The sequence below is a fragment of the Lepidochelys olivacea genome (assembly GCF_965140295.1).
Source record: "Lepidochelys olivacea isolate rLepOli2 genome assembly, chromosome: 14".
In the NCBI taxonomy this organism is placed as follows: Eukaryota; Metazoa; Chordata; order Testudines; family Cheloniidae; genus Lepidochelys; species Lepidochelys olivacea.
Genome location: NC_140424.1, coordinates 37895004 through 37911270, shown reverse-complemented (window position 1 = coordinate 37911270; position 16267 = coordinate 37895004). Strand labels below are relative to the sequence as shown.

At 49.1% G+C, this 16267-nt stretch overlaps 1 protein-coding gene and 1 pseudogene across 2 annotated transcripts in view; both read left to right on the top strand.

The window, feature by feature from the left end:
• The first annotated feature begins 631 nt into the window (after positions 1 to 631).
• On the top strand, positions 632 to 12361 carry LOC311530876 (zinc finger protein RFP-like; annotated as a pseudogene). The gene is made up of 7 exons (XR_014714576.1): positions 632 to 1055; positions 4896 to 4991; positions 5943 to 6173; positions 8077 to 8099; positions 9707 to 9822; positions 10379 to 10411; positions 11111 to 12361. The product of XR_014714576.1 is annotated as a zinc finger protein RFP-like (transcript).
• Positions 12362 to 15259: 2898 nt separating this feature from the next.
• Positions 15260 to 16267, top strand: part of LOC311530978 (zinc finger protein RFP-like) — a 39631-nt gene continuing 38623 nt past the window's right edge. Inside the window, exon 1 of the mRNA XM_084648050.1 lies at positions 15260 to 15753. Coding sequence (XP_084504176.1) covers positions 15346 to 15753 — 408 coding nt within the window. The 5' untranslated portion in view covers positions 15260 to 15345. The remainder of the gene's footprint in view (positions 15754 to 16267) is intronic.

Sequence of the window (16267 nt, the reverse complement as noted above, 5' to 3'; positions counted from 1 at the left end):
TAGTCTCTAAGGTGCCACAAGTCCTCCTTTTCTTTTTATGATAATCAAGGTGGGCCATTTGTGCTGGAATGCACAAATTTGTGCAGGCTGGAGGGTCCACGGCTGCCTATAGCTGCCGGCGCAGTTCTTACCATGGCCTGGCTGTGGCTCCAAGGCCCTGCTTTAGACACAAGATTCTGGCTGATGCATCTTTACCAATGGCCCACTAGACCCTTCCTTGCTGCTTTCAGAATTATAGGGGTAATTTCATACATTAATACATGTAATCCATGCTACATTATTAACATGCTTTTATTTTTTATTCTAAATTATACAAAATACAAACAAAATCCTGCTACTACACTGCAGCGGCACAGCCCTCAGCTGCCAGAACAGAATTTGACCAAGCTTCTGAGTGTTGTGTGTAGACCAGCCTCAGTCCTATTGACGCAGCTTGCGACATGGCAATTTCATACTGTGTCCTGCCGGGGCGGGGTGGTGGGGGGATTTCCCCTCCCCAGGGACTGCAACTCCTCAAAGCTCAGAAAATGAAGGAGCTTCAGAAAGGGAACCGCCCAGTTGCTGACCAAGGCTGAAGAGACTGTAAAGTGAAACTAACCTTTTCATTCCCCCCCCCCCCCCCCGCCCTGCAGTCGGTCATGGCAGCTCCTGATCCTGTGGAGTGTTTGCAAAAAGAAGTTTCTTGTTCCATCTGTCTGGATTATTTTACTGACCCGGTGTCTATCGATTGCGGGCACAACTTCTGCCGTGACTGTATCCGGCAGTGCTCGAAGAAATCGGAGGCCAAACTGTCCTGCCCTCAGTGCAGAGGCACGGCCCTGAAGAGAAAATTCAGGCCCAGCCGGGAGTTAGCAAATGTGGCTGAAATAGTCAAACGGCTGAGTTGCCAGGCTGCCCAAGGGGCAGGAAGGGAGAAGACATGTAACACCCACCAGGAGGTTCTGAAACTGTTCTGTGAGGAGGATCAAAGCCCCATCTGTCTGATCTGCAGAGAGTCCCGTGCTCACAGATTTCACACTGTGGCTCCCATAGAAGAAGCTATCCAGGATTACAAGGTAGGAAACCACTGTTGAGCGCCATTTTTGTACTAGCTTTTTTTTTTTCAATCCTTATTCTTTTCTCTATTTCAAACGACACAGAGCAGGAGTCAGATAATCTCTCACATACATGAATCTGTAGAGGGAAAGTGACCACACCTCCCTTAGATTAATAGAGGATATTGTGAAGGCCAAGACTATAACAGGATTCAAAAAAGAACTAGGTATGATCATGGAGGATAGGTCCATCAATGGCTATTAGTCAGGATGAGCAGGGATGGTGTCCCTAGCCTCTTTTTGCCAGAAGCTGGGAATGAGTGACAGGGGATGGATCACTTGACGATTACCTGTTCTGTTCATTCCCTCTGAAGTACCTGGCATTGGCCACTGTCGACCAAGACAGGATACTGGGCTCGATGGACCTTTGGTCTGACCCAGTATGGCGGTTCTTGTACAGCCAGAAGGGACCAGTATGATCTTTTTGTCTGCCTTCCCATATAAAACAGCCATAGAACTTTGCCCAGTTACCCCTGTATCGAGCCGAGCAACCTGCGATTAGCTAAAGCACAACTTCCAGAATGGCATGCAGTTTTGATCAGAAAACTTCAGGAGTTGGAGAAACTCTGCCATTTCCCTGGCTACTCACTCTCACTGTTAACATTTTGTGCCTTATTTCTCATTTGAAATGATCTGGCTTTAATTTCTAGCCATTTGTTCTTATTGCATTATCACCCAATCCACTAGATTAAAGAGTCCTTTAGTACCTGGCATTTTTTCCCCCCTTTGAAAGTATTTATGCACTAATCAAGTCACCTCTCAATAGTCATGATAAAATAATCAGATGGAAATCCTTAAATCGCTCACTGTAATGGCTGGTCTACACTGAACACTTACACTGACATAGCTACATCTCTCAGGGATGTGAAAAATCCACCTAGCCCTAGTGTAGACAGTGCTACCCCACTTCTTTGCTCAACCTAGTTACCGCCTCTTGGAGCAGTGATTAACTACAACGGCCAGAGAACCTCTCCCATGGCTGAAGTGATTGGCTATAATGAAGCACTACAGCTGCCAATGTAGTGGTTCAAGTGTAGACATAGCCCTAAGTTGTTATTTTCAGCCCTTCAGTCATTTTTGTGGCTCTTTACTGCACCCTCTCCAATTTTTCATCATTCTTTTAAAAATGTGGCCACCGGAACGGGAGGCAATATCCAGGATCAGCCTCACCATGAACATATACACAGGTCAAAAAATATACAAATTAGTCACGACTCCGTTTATATGTCCATGGATCATATCAGCCTCCGCATCGCAGTGAGAACGCATGTCGAACTCTTTGTCTACACTGACCTCTAAATACATTACAGCAGCAGTCCCCAAACTTTTGAGGGACATGCCCCCCCTTACCCCTGTCTGTGCCCCCTTGCCTCCCTCCCGCAACCGGGACCAGGAGCAGGGCCATGGCTCCAGGCCGGGGAGGGAGGGTGGACAGAGGTAAGGGGACTGAGGCTGGGGCTGCAGCTGGGGGTGGGTCAGGGCCGGGCCAAGGCTGGGGCCAAGTGCGGGAGCAGACCCGCAGCCGAGCTGAGGTGGGGTCCAGCAGCCGGGCCTGCGGCCAGGTGTGGCTCCGCTCCCGGCCTTGCCCCCAGCCTCAGCAGAAGCGGAGCTGCACCGAGGCTGGGGATGGGACTAGGCGTGGGCGGGACCGAAGGGCGGGACTGGAGCAGAGCTGGAGGCAGGGAGGGGCTGGGTGGTGCTCCCTTCCTGCCCTCTGTGGGGGTTGGCCTGGGTCCCGTTGCACCCCCTCCCCGGACGTTCCTTCACAGCCCCCTAGGGGGGCATGCCCCACAGTTTGGGGACCTCTGCATTATAGGGTTACAGCTTTCCAGGATACAGTCTCCCCTTCTGTAGGTCTGGCCTGCAGTCCTCGTTCTTAGATGTATAACTTTGAATTTGATTGTAAAATACATTTAACTTATCGAATGACCCATGTATCAGTGGTACCCAAATTTTAACAATCTGTGAACCCATTTCACTAAAATGTCAAGTCTCGCGAACCCCCTCCTAAAAATGAGTATTTCCAGGGATTTTCTTCTTTACCTGAGTATAAATTATAAAAGCAGTGATCTTGGAAATATAAAATTTGTTTTTATGACATGCTTGTTACACACTATTTATTATTATTATTTATCATTACAGTATTTTTATTACATTATGAAAACGGCAACACTCTTCCAAGATCTCACTTTCGTAGCTTGTATCACTTTGATTAAGCCTGTTATAAGACAAGGCTCCTATGTTTCATCAAGGAGTATTAGATGTGAAGCAGCATGAAGGGATTTAAGAAGCCAACTCAAAGAGTTCCTCTTACACAAGCATTCAGGTCTTGAGCAGTCCAGGCAAACAACGCATGTTACAACAAAGCTTAAACTTGTTCTTCATAATAATTTTAAAAACAATACTAGTTGCCTATTTAATTTGAAAAACAGCAAAAAATAACCACCTCCCTTTCCATTTCTTATAAGGAGTCTCAAAGTTTAAACCTCCTCAGTGTGATAGATATGCTTGCTTTGATTTGCATAGCTCTTGGAAGTCCTGGGGCTCCGGGCTGCTGGCCCCGTACTCTCCAGGGTCCCTAGGGACAGCTCTGTCCACCATTAGGGAATTTTTTCCCACTAACCCCCAGGGGTTCACAGACCCCAGTTTGGGAACCACTGCTCTATATGACTGACCTATCTTCCTCATGATCTACCACTCCACCAATCTTCACATCATCCCCACATGTTGTCAGCATTGATTTTATATTCACTTCCTGATCATTGATAAAAATGTTGAATAGTTTTAGGTCTTGCACCGATCCCTGCAGAATGCCCCAATTCAGTGGTGGTTCCCTATTGAAAACTATTTTTTGAGACAGGTCAGGCAGTCCTTAATCCCTGTAACATGGGCTTTGTTGACACTGTATAGTGCTAATTGCATTATTACCCAACATTCTGATTAAAAGTCAAATGCCTTCCAGAAGTGTAAGTACAGTACATCTGTACAGTCAACAATTAAACTTGTAATCTTATTTAAAAAAGAAATGGAATCAGGTTTGACAACCTGTTTTCTGTAAAACCATGTTGACTGGCATTAATTGTATTCACATTGAATCCCATATCAGTTTTTCCAGCATTGTGCCCAGAATTGATAGGCTAACCAGCCTAAAATTACCCAGATCATCTGATTGCCCTTTTTGATTACTCGCATAACATTAGAACACTTCCAGTCTTCTGGAATTTCCCTATTGTTCCAAGAGTTATTAAAAATTAACACCAGCCAGCTGGAGATCTCCTCAGCTAATTCCTTTGGAGTTAGTTATCTGGGAATGCTGATTTAAAAATGTTTATCCCTCCTAGACGTTTTCTAACATCCCCCTTGGTTGCGAATGGGCTGGGAAATACTCCATCATCCTCACATGTGGAATGGAGCATCCTGCTTCTTCCCAAGCTCAGACCAGAAATATTTATGGAACACGTCTGCCTTTTCTGCATTGTTCGTAGCAAGTTTATCACGATCATGATGTAGTGATGTGCCTATGCCATTGTTAGGGGGTTTGTTTGTTATTTCTGATATGCTTAAAAAACTCCTCCTTGTTGTCCTTAGCCTCGCCAGTTGTGATTTTTTCCCTCTGATGACTTTGGCCTCCCTTATCAATTTTTCACATTTCATTACTTTAAATTCATATTGATTACTGTCTACTTCCCCTTTCCCCCTTTTGTTATGTATTGTTCTAAGAAAATCAATAACAGAAGAAAATAGCCCCCCCCCCCCCCAACCCTCAGTGAAATCTCATTCAGAGCACTTTTCCCCGCCAAGGAACAAATCCAGATGCAATTGCAGACTCTGAAAGAAGAGAGAAGAAAGCTCCTGGGGTTTAAAGTAACTGGGGAGAAGAGACGCCAGGAATATCTGGTAGGTGCCCATTGTTATTACCCTGCAGGGACATGGGTGTGGGTCTCTCTCTCCCTGGGTCAGCCTCACTCTTTGACCAGTGAAAAATAAGAATCAAAAGATACTCACGTTGATAGATCAGCCCCTAAAGCAAAACACACAGGGTCACTGGGAAGAAGAAATCAAACAGCAAGAAGTTAGGCTGCTCCCGATCTTTTGCACGGAGCTATCACCCTGGCAGTTACTTCACCATAATGGCACTGTGCGAAAATAAAGCAGACTTGCTCCAAACGCAAAATCGGTGGCCACAAACTAGGGGTGGGAAGCGGGAGGTGCAAAGCACAGTCTAAAGCAGCATTTCTCAAACTGGGGCTCCCGACCCAAAAGGGGGTTGCAAGACTATTGTGGGGGAGTCGCGAGGCCGGCGGCGGCTGGCCAGGTGTCCAGCTCTGAAGGCAGCTCTGCCACCACCGGCTGCGCAGAAGTAAGGATGGCCTGGTGTGCCGGGGCTGAAATATTTTCAAAGGGGGTCCCAGCAAACAAAAGTTTGAGAACGCCTGGTCTAAACCCAGAGAGGATGGGCTGAGCAGGCAATGGGACAGAGAGAGACACTTTCTACTCCAGCAGACTAAATACAAGGAAGTGAGAGACAGATATTGCCTCAAAAGTATGAGCAACCAGAGAAGGCTTCTCAGCCAAACATGATGAGGATAAATTGTGTGTGACCCTGGGAGGAAGGGAAGAGACATCAGCGATAGCAACTGGCCACCGGGTCACGAGCTTCCTAACTCTGAAGAACATTAAACGCTGGGAGAGGTTAACTGGGGTGGTTGTAGAATCCTTGACCTTGGAGGTTTTTAAGGACAATTAAAGTCACCCTCCTGTACATTCAGGGCCCAGGTATGTGTCCCCTCAATCACTATGTTCTTGACCTGCCTTTCCTTTCCCTTTGTTTTAATCTGTTCATTACAGGAACAGACGAAAACCCAGAGGTGCAAGATCCTGTCTGAATTTGATCAGCTGCGCCATCTACTGGAGGAACAAGAGCGGCTCCTGCTGGCCCGGCTGGGAGAGCTGGAGAAGGAGATTGTGAACCGGCAGAATGGAAGTGTTGCTAAACTCTCAGAGGAGATTTCCCGTCTCAGTGAGCTGATCAGTGAGTTAGAGAAGAAGTATCAGCAGCCAGCGAGTGAATTCCTGCAGGTGAGAGCTCCATTCTAGGCAAGAACTGGAGCCTAAGAAACTCAGTGTCTGTAACTTTCGCTGTATATTATCTTTGTTTTCCAATCGTTTTTCATTGGGATTTATGGTACTTCATTCAAATATGTTGATTTTTTTACTTCACATTTTGTCATGGTGCTGAGATCCTGGGCGAACATGGGCGGCGGGGATAATAGGCCAGAGAAGGCTCTTTCTCCCCTGGCGCGGCCAGGGTTGTGGGGTTTGGCGGAAAGTTTTTGCTTTATTATGCCCCATGCAGGTTCCAGGGCAGCTAAGGAGGTGGTATGTGCTATTCAGCTTCCTGGGTTCCTCAGTAATCTCCCTGGACTCCAAAGGGTTTGTCACGCTGGCCTGGATTCACTCAGCGTTGCAACACTTGGCTTTTCAGCCCCTTGAAAATCACTGGCGTCCACAAAGCCCGGGTTAGCTGCGGTGGCTCCCTATGTAATGCACGCTCGGCGGGGAGCTGCCTTAGCAAGCCGATGGGAGATGCTGATGAGAGGGAAGTGTGCTAAGCCTGGAGTTAGAAGCCTAAACCTGGGATGTAGGGAGCCTCCTAGCTCTGCTTGGGAGCCACAAACGGGACCTGCTCTCCTCACTTAGGCATTTCTTGTGAGAAGGGCTTAGGCCAGGGGTTCTCAAACTTCATTGCACTGCAACCTCCTGCTGACAACAAAAATTACTGCATGACCCCAGGAGGCAGGACCAAAGCCCAAGCCCTGCTGTCCTGGGCGGGGGGCCTGTAACCTGAGCCCCACCGCCCAGGGCTGAAGCTGAAACCTGAGACCTACCACCCAGGGCTGAAGCCCTTGGGCTTTGGCCCTGAGCAGTGGGGCTCAGGCTTTGGCTTTGGCCCCGGGCCCCAGCAAGTCTAATGCCAGCCCTGGTGACCCCATTAAAATGGGGTTGCGACCCACAGTTTGAGAATTGCTGGCGTAGGCACCTGCTTAACGCCAGACAAAATGGCTGGGTGAGGGGATGAAGCAGGCTCTGCCCTCAGAAACCTGTAGCCTAGTGGTTAGCATACTTGCTTAGGCTGTGGGTTAGTTCATCTCCCGCCCTGATGAGCAGGGCACCTGCTACCTCTTAGGCAAGTGCCTGCCCTAGGGGATGGACTGTGGTGGGTCTTGCTGGTTGAAGCCATTGTGCTTTTATTTACATATTAATTAGGCCAGAGACAGAATGAGAATCACTCTCCAGTGCAGTGAGGCCTCTTCCCCTTCCTCCCACCCCATCTCCAAGCTCTTGTGCTTACCTGATCCGGCCATATGGGAAAGCTAGGAACGGGAGCTGCTCTGTTCCCCTGGTTCATTGATCTCACTGGGGCTTGGACGTGACGTAGGTGCCTGGACACCGGATGCTGTCTGCCAGAAGCTTGGGGGACTTTTACAGTAAAAATGTAGGTGCAGTCTGAGTTTAGAGGCTGGCATCCTCATTTCACACACGAGGCACGGCAAGATGAAGTAAAGCTTGCCAAGGCCACTGAGGAAGGAGCTGGGCCAGCAACTGAACCTGGATCTAAGTCCTGCCCCAGGCCGTGAAGCACAAGGGTAGTCAATCTGTGCTGGCCAATAAAGGTCTATCGGTTAGACAGCATGTACCAGCCGGGCACACCAGCGGCGCTGCTCCGTTCAGATCCTCATGTGGCCAGATCCCGACCCCTAGGGGCCTGCTCCAGTCTGGAACTGATTGATTATAATAACTGATTTGTTCTTAAAAGGGGCAGTGTCAAGAAGGTGCAAAATTAACAAAGCACTGGTGCTCACCAAATAGAGCAGAGGGTCATAGGGATAAAATGCATGGAGAGGTGCAAAGACCCTTCGTTGTTCATTCTGATTGTTATCGCTGTGGGACTGAGCTCTCTGTATCTCTCTCTCCCCTGTAGGACATCAGAAGCACCTTGAACAGGTACATGGCTCCTTCTCCCTCCCACTTGACTGTGTGGGAAGCTCGCCCCACAACTCAGCAGCAAAGCACATGGTCCAGGGCACAGTTCAGCTTCTCTTCTCTAGCTGGGGATGACTGACTGATTCTGATCCCCAAGGGAAGCACGATTCAATTTGACTGTATAAACTAAGGGTCCATACTGCAGTCTTGGGGTATAGTTTTCACTCCTAGCCGGCCTACAGCTCATGTACTGAGAGCAACCAACCTTCAGTGGCATGTGCTTTTGCACAGTCTGTATAAACCCGCCCAGAACCTTGGGTCGTTACTCACCTATGCTGAAGCATGTTCTGCCACGGCTTTACTGTCCAGTACCTGAGCTTGCTCAATGAAAGCTACCTCGGGTACGTTAACTGGCATTGCAATCACATCCCAGGATTGCAGTATAAGCCATTCCCTGAATAAATAAAGCCCCGTCTCCCTAGCTCAGCCTATGGGGCACAGTCACCTTTGGTATAGAAATCTCCCACTGCTGAACAAACCCCCAGGGTAGATTCCACTTCTACTAGACTATGGAATTAGCCATCCTAGGGAAGGGACTCGTCCGTCATCTGAATGTGTGTATTGAGTAACTTGGATACCTGAGGGACTGACACATCTGGCAGTGGGCTTTGGGTTTTTTCACCTCTCTGTCATGGATTAGGACCCTGGCCAGATCAGCCATGATCAAAAATCTTCCCCACCCGATTAGTCTTTGGGGAGTTGGGTTGGGATTTTCAGTCCAGTTCTTGCTGGACACATTTGGTGGCAATGATATCCAAAAGGCTGAGATGACTAAATGCCTTTCTATTTCCTTTGGGAGGATGGGAGCCACCGAGAAATTAGTTGTCCAGGCTTGTGACAGAGGTACCTTCCCAGCATGCCCCTCTGCCCCCGGTGCGGAGTGGTGATGCCTCAGTTTCTCCACATGATCTTCAGCTCACTTCCCCTGTAGAGGTGGCTTAGTCCTCCAGCCAAGACAGTTGTTCAGCTCCTTCCAGGGTAATAGAGTCCTCTGGTCAAAATCCAACAGAAATGCCAGACAAAAGAATCATCAGCCCAGCTGGGGTCTACTTCCCACCTCCTTCCTAGCAGGCAGGCTTCTATCTGCAAGGGCCTGTCTCAACACCCAGCACCATGTGCCTAGGCTTCTGTCAGACTAACAATCCAGTACAGGCCTGCCCTCCTGCTGTGGGCTCCGGCAGCTGCCATCCCCAGACAGCTCCTAGCCCGGTCAAGCTTCATGCTCCACACAGAAGCAGCCTGTCTGTTTTCCTTCCCCATCAGTCCCGCAACTGCTGGGCTTCCCGTTTTTTAAGTCCACCTTCCAGTCTTAAACCCAAGGTTAATGAAGCCCCTGGCTGGGCTTTAACCTCTTCCTGTATGATCTGGGGGTTGTACACCCCCATCACAGGAATCAAGCTCATCAAAAGTATTTAGGTACCTAATTATGCATTGATTTCAACTGGAGTTATGCACCTATCCCTAATCCTAACCCTGGCTGCTTAGTCCAGCAGCATTCACTGGCGTGAAAGTCATGTTACGAGCTGATAAAATAAAGAATGATCAATAAAAAGTCTGTCTCCCTCCAGGTGCAAGGTGGGGGACTTCCAGCAGCCACTGGAGATTTTTCCTGACGTGGAAAAGAGACTCAGCAATTTCTCTCAAAAAAATATTGTTCTGAAGGAGGCACTGAGGAAATTCAAAGGTACCAAGGGGGTGGAAATCCAGATGTGTGTCTGTGACGGGGAGGATTTAGGCACTAGGCAATTGGCTGCCAAGGGAAAGCCCAGCTAAATAACTGTAAAGGAATATATCATCATCCCTGAATTAGGGGTAGGGTTTGGAGAGGTGTATATCATTGTGTTCTCATAGATGGATTTACTCATCTATCCTAATTACTGAGGAGTGCGATATACTGGGGATGACACCATTGGTACGGTAACACAAAGGGATCAAATCATATTCTTGATTCTCTTTTATTTCAAACTGCCTAGGAATCGCAGGAGGTGAAATTCACCCCTCTGCTGAGAGACAATGGCCCATCGTATTATGGAGATTCAAGAGGTGCATAGATGTTGGCCTGGCCCTCCTGTATGTAGGGGGATGAATTCATGCTTTGTCCATCTTAATTTCTCTCTGTCTGGATAGCTCTGTCCCATCCCCTCCATTTGTTTCCCATCTTTAAGGTCCTGTTAGACTGGTGAATTGCAGAAATCTTCTCCTAACGATAACACCATGACATGCCTCTCTTCTCTCTCTAGAGTCTCTACCGTCTGAATTGGAGGTGGAATGGGGTGAGTGTCTGGAAAACAGCTGGAAAAGTGACTTGTATCAGGGATATTTCCCTATTGAGAAGAACATGAGAGTTGTGGCTTGGGCTTTGCTTGCAGAAGAAGTTTCTGAGGTCGGACAAAGTAGCCTCCTGGCAACGAAGGAGGAGCTTTACAGGAAAGGGGGAAGGCCTTTAGCACCCCAGTATTAGTAACCCTTTAACTGCTGTTATCCCATGGGAGTGAGAAGGAGCTGCCGGGCTATATGGAGACTGATCAGCTCCCATCACCACTGAAAAATGGCAAAACAGCTTTGCTAAAAATTGGAAAATTTGGAAGTTGTTTCGATTTCTCGTGTATCAAAATTCCACCCCGCCCGTGGTTTGGGAAGAGGAGTCTTGAGTTGGTGCCTTTTCCATTCCCCGTGGGCAGGAGTGACCACCTAAACTCTTTGATACAAACAAGAGGCCGCTGCTCTCATTCGGGGGCACTGATTCCAACCCTCCAGGATCATTCCATGTACACTGGGGTTTGCGTTCTCCCTTCGGCTGCCTTCCAGCTGGGTACAGGATGTCTCTGCAGCAGGCAGCATGATTCTCCTGTCTCTCTCTACTGCTGGGAGTGTCCCAGCCAGGATGGGGCTGCTGGGGAGTGTGTGAAATGGTCCCAGCCTCCCCAAGGGCTGAGCTCTGCCCCTAACATTCTGATTCTCTCTCTCCCCAGCGAATGTGACTCTGGATCCAGACAAGGCGAATCCCCACCTCGTCCTGGCCGAGGATCGGAAAAGTGTGTGGTGGGAGGACACGCCTCAGGATCTGCCCGACAATCCCAAAAGATTTGATACGTACTGCTGCGTGCTGGGCGGGATTCACCTCAGGGAGGAACGACTGGGAAGTGCACCTGGGGCAGCAGGGATTCTGGACTGTCGGGATCGCCCGAGAATCTGTGTGGAGAAAGGGATGGCTTAGTCTGGACCCCTCCCAGGGGATCTGGGCTGTGGGCCTCTGTGGGGGACAGTACCAGGCTTACACCTCCCCCGACACCCTGCTTCCTCTGAGTAGGAGGCCTGGGAGGATCCGAGTTTCTCTGGACTACGAAAGGGGGCAGGTGGCTTTTTTTGATGTTGATAACGAGGCCCCAATCTTCACTTTCCATCCTGCCTCTTTCAATGGGGAAAGAATCCTCCCTTTCTTCTGGGTCTGGGAATCCCAGCTCACGCTGTGTCCCTGAGCTATGGGCTAGTCTATCCCCATGAACCGGGCTCCTCTGGCCTCTGACAAGTCCAGCTTTATGATCCTGGAAGCTGACGTGTATTTCTGAGGTGTCAAAACAAGGAAGAAAGTGAAGCAGTCGGGCTAGAGAAGCAAACCTCATGAGCCAGCCTGTGTGTCTTCATCCTCTGTTCTTGGGGAGGATTGTAGGTGTCGGAAGGGTGAACGAATTAGAAATTCTGTAGCAAGTTGTCTGGATTCTATAGCCTCTGGGCGAAATTTCGTGGGAGCTCCAGCTAATTGTTTCCTATGGAGTATTTGACTTGAAGTGAAATGGGGTATTTATTTTGGCACTGAATTGGGTTTATTTTACTCTGTTCCCACACGGTCAGTTTCCAGGCTCCCATTCATGTGTTTATTGACATTGTTGGGAGAAGGAGAATTTGAAGGCTCTGACTGCTGGCTAGTGGGGCTTTAAGGATGTTTGGGACTGTGGATGTTTCTGCTAAAAGCGATGGGCAGTCAAAGGGTTAACAAGGTCGACGAATGAAATCGCCCTCTTTCGGTTTCAGAGTTAAAACCGATTGACTTCAGTGGTTCACTTCACATTTCTCAAGGCTGTGTGGTGAGGACGGGCAGGGGACAAGAAGATGGGTCCTGAAGGAGGTGGAGAAAATGTTATGGATTTTTACAGTGTTATTGTTTTAGCAAGTGGATTCTATGTCTTTATGATCCACCAGATGACTGTATTAAAGAGTCTTGATCGCTCCAATGGGCTCCCTTGTCTTTTCTGTTTAGTATACAATATAGTAGCACCTCAGAGGCACGAACACCAGAGTTACGAAGTGACCGGTCAACCACACACCTCATTTGGTGCTGGAAGTACGCAGCCAAGCAGCAGCAAAGCCAAAAAAAAAAAAAAAAAAGCAACTACAATACAGTGCTGTGTTAAACGTAAACTAGTAAAAAAAATAAAGAGAAAGCAGCATTTTTCTTCTGCTTAGTAAAGTTTCAAAGCTGTGTGAAGTCAATGTTCAGTTGTAAACTTTTGAAAGAACAACCGTATCGTTTTGTTTGGTGTTACGAACATTTCAGAGTGACGAACAACCTCCATTCCCGAGGGGTTCGGCACTGTGAGGTTCTACTGGAGAGAAATAAGCCAAGGAGCCCTCAGAACTGTCTGACGGGTGCGGTGGTTGCTCTTTACTGACATGCCCTTTGCCACGAGAGTGGGTCACTCCAGTGGAAGGCAATGTCAATGAAAAGAACTTTCTCACCTCTTTAGAAATGCCCACGCCTCTACTGGGCAGTATTCAGGTGTCTTCATGTGGTTCCTTCGGGATCTAAATGTCCGGTGATGGAGGCATGTCCGTCACTACATCTGGCTGGGGAGCTCAGCTCCGTGCACAGACACTTCTTGAAATGCCTCCTGGGCTTAAACAAGGTTCAGGGGCAGAGGTGCCGACTTTCTGAGTTCCCAGGGGGTGCTCAACCCCCACTCTTCCCCAGGCCCTGCCCCCATTCTACCCATTTCCCCAAGCCCCCACCTGCCCTGCCTCTTCCGGCCCCCACTCCTCCCTCTCCCCGCCCCCACGCCTCCTGCATGCCATTGAACAGCTGATCACTGGCGGAAAGGAGGTGCTCGGGGGAGGAGCTGATTGGCATTGCTACCAGTGGGTGCTGAGCACCCCTTTTTTTTCCCCATGAGTGCTCCAGCCCCGGAGCATGCATGGAGTCGGTGCCTATGTTCAGGGGCCTAGAGGGAAGCTCTCAGTCTGGCCTTCAGAGGTGGCGCTTCCTGTGGTGTTTATCTCGCGATGGCGTCTGTGACGACCCAGAGAGCCCTACCATGGCTGCCAGCCTGTGTCAGCCGTTCCACCGACCTGGGTTCTAGATCTGTCATAGAGTCATAGATACTAAGGCCAGAAGGGACCATTATGATCATCTAGTCCGACCTCCTGCCCAAGGCGGGCCACAGAATCTCACCCACTCACTCCTGCGAAAAACCTCTCACCTGTGTCTGAGCTACTGAAGTCCTCAAATCGCGGTTTAAAGACTTCATGGTTTAAAGTCCCTGCAGAACCCCAGAGTTAGCTTCTTTGCTTTAATTATCCATGAATGAAAAGCCCTTGGCTGACACAAGCCCTGGAGTCACACAAAGCATGCATATTATCTTATTCTGGGAGAAGGGGCGGGGTGGGGGTGGAGCCTTGGGGGTGGATGGGGTGGGGGCAGGGCCCCAGGGGGGTGGGGCGGCACAGGGGCCGGGGCCATGGTTTGGGCACTGGTTGCTTCCCCCCCCCTCACTTTTAGGGAGCTTAAGCCGCTCCTGTCCCCCACTGGAAAGGTCCATAGACAGATAGACAAAACAATCACAACAACCTGCTGACAAACAGACTAAATGTCAGGGCACCCACTTCCTGCTCTGCTTTGTCTCCTGTATCCCCTTCCCCCACCCATCGTCTGACTGGTCAACCTAAACCAAAGGGTCTTCAGGGCAGGGAAGGTTTTAAACCTCCGACCATCCCCGTCTCCTCCCACTGAGGGCAGGTCTACGCTTAAAACGGTGAAGTGGTGCCGCTGTAGCACGTCAGTGAAGACGCTACCGACGCTGGCGGGAAGACTTCTCCCGTTGTTGGCGTAGGTCCTCCACCTGCCCGAGAGATGGGAGCTATGGCGTTCTCCCAGCCACACAGTGCTCTCCACCCTGGGGGCTGGGTTGTGGTCTAGGCTGCACTAGGCTGTGTCACTCACGGGGGTGGATTTTTCACATCCCCTGAGCGATGTCGTTATACGGCCTGAATGCCCTAGTGCAGACCAGGTCTCAGTTTCTGAGTTTTGTTTTTTGTTGCTTGTTTGCCTTGCCTTTAATGGTCTGCCATGGCTGATGTACAGCCCTGTCTGCAGCATCCACTCCTTTCCCTGCTCCAGGAAATCGTGGGAATGTTAATGAATACGGAGGAAGGATTTTTCCTTTGATCCAGGTCCTGGAATGTATTTAGTCTCCTAACTTCCATTGGAGGCTAAATACCTGAGGATCTGGGCGTTTATTACAAGTCTGTCTGGCTTGCAGCACATTGAGCCTGACTGGGGCAGGTCTAGGAGCTACAGGAATATCAATAAACATAAACACAACTTGGGTGGTGCAAAGGTGGCAGATCAGCAGGGGATAAAGAAGGACAGGGACAGAGATACGCTTAGCTTGGAGCGCTTCCCTACTTGGTAATCATAGAATCATAGAACTGGAAGGGACCTTGAGAGGTCATCTAGGCCAGTCCCCTGCCCTCATGGCAGGACTAAGTATTATCTGATCATCCCTGACAGGTGTTTGTCTAACCTGCTCTTAAAAGTCTCCCGTGATGGATAATCTTTATCTGTTAGGTGAAATCTGACTCCTAACCGCCAATAACTTTTCTTACTGTGTCTGGATTTAAATAAATGATTACATTACATTCATTTATTGACATTTGGGGGCAGGATTTCACCTTTCTGCCCTTCAATAGCAGAGAGATGCATTCTCTTAATTGCGGTTTCAAAGAGTTTTTTTTTAACCTGGGAATTAAGTAGCACTGTTCCCTGCATGGGGAGGGTCACATTGCTCTCCAGTGCCTCAGGGGCTGAAACTAGATGGGGCTCATTCCAGCCCAGCAAATGAGCCGGCTCCAGAAGAAGAAATGCTGTCAGGCTGCACTCAAAGGGAAGTGATGTGAATTTAACCTGCTGTCACACTTGTCCTCATGGAGAGCCATGGCTACTGTGGAAAAACTCCAAGAGGAAGCTGCTTGTTCCATCTGCTTGGAGTATTTCCGAGACCCGGTGTCTATCCACTGCGGGCACAACTTCTGCCGGGCCTGCATCACTCAGTGCTGGGGGGAGTCGGAGCCCAACTTCTCCTGCCCCCAGTGCAGAGAAACCGCCCAGCAGAGAAACTTCAGGCCCAGCAGGGAGCTGGCGAACATGGCGGTGCTGGTGAAACAGTTGAAGTTACCAGCAGGGAAAGAGCCAGAGGGGGAGCGCATGTGTGAGAAACACGGGGAGCCTCTGAAACTCTTCTGTGTGGAGGAACAGCAATTAATATGTTTGGTCTGCAGAGAGTCCTGGGCGCATGGAGCTCACGTTGCGGTTCCCATAGAGGAGGCTGCCCAGAAGTACAAGGTAGGAAATCTCTCTCTCCAGAGTCTCCATTGATGCCTCATTTATGTTTTTCATAGAATCATAGAATCATAGAATATCAGGGTTGGAAGGGACCCCAGAAGGTCATCTAGTCCAACCCCCTGCTCAAAGCAGGACCGATCCCCAATTAAATCATCCCAGCCAGGGCTTTGTCAAGCCTGACCTTAAAAACCTCTAAGGAAGGAGATTCCACCACCTCCCTAGGTAACGCATTCCAGTGTTTCACCACCCTCCTAGTGAAAAAGTTTTTCCTAATATCCAATCTAAACCTCCCCCACTGCAACTTGAGAAATGCTGGTTGGTTGGCTTTTCAAAATCAAAATGGCAGCAGTTCAGTAAATCCTAGTGTAATTTGGGCCCTTCGCTGGGCAATTTCTAGACTAAACGTTTGGGTTTCTTTCCAGTTTAACTTGAACTTCTCATTTCCTGCGTTATTGATGGTCTATTTATGCTCACAACAGAGTTCTTGCATGGAATTTTGGCCCAGAGCTTCAGA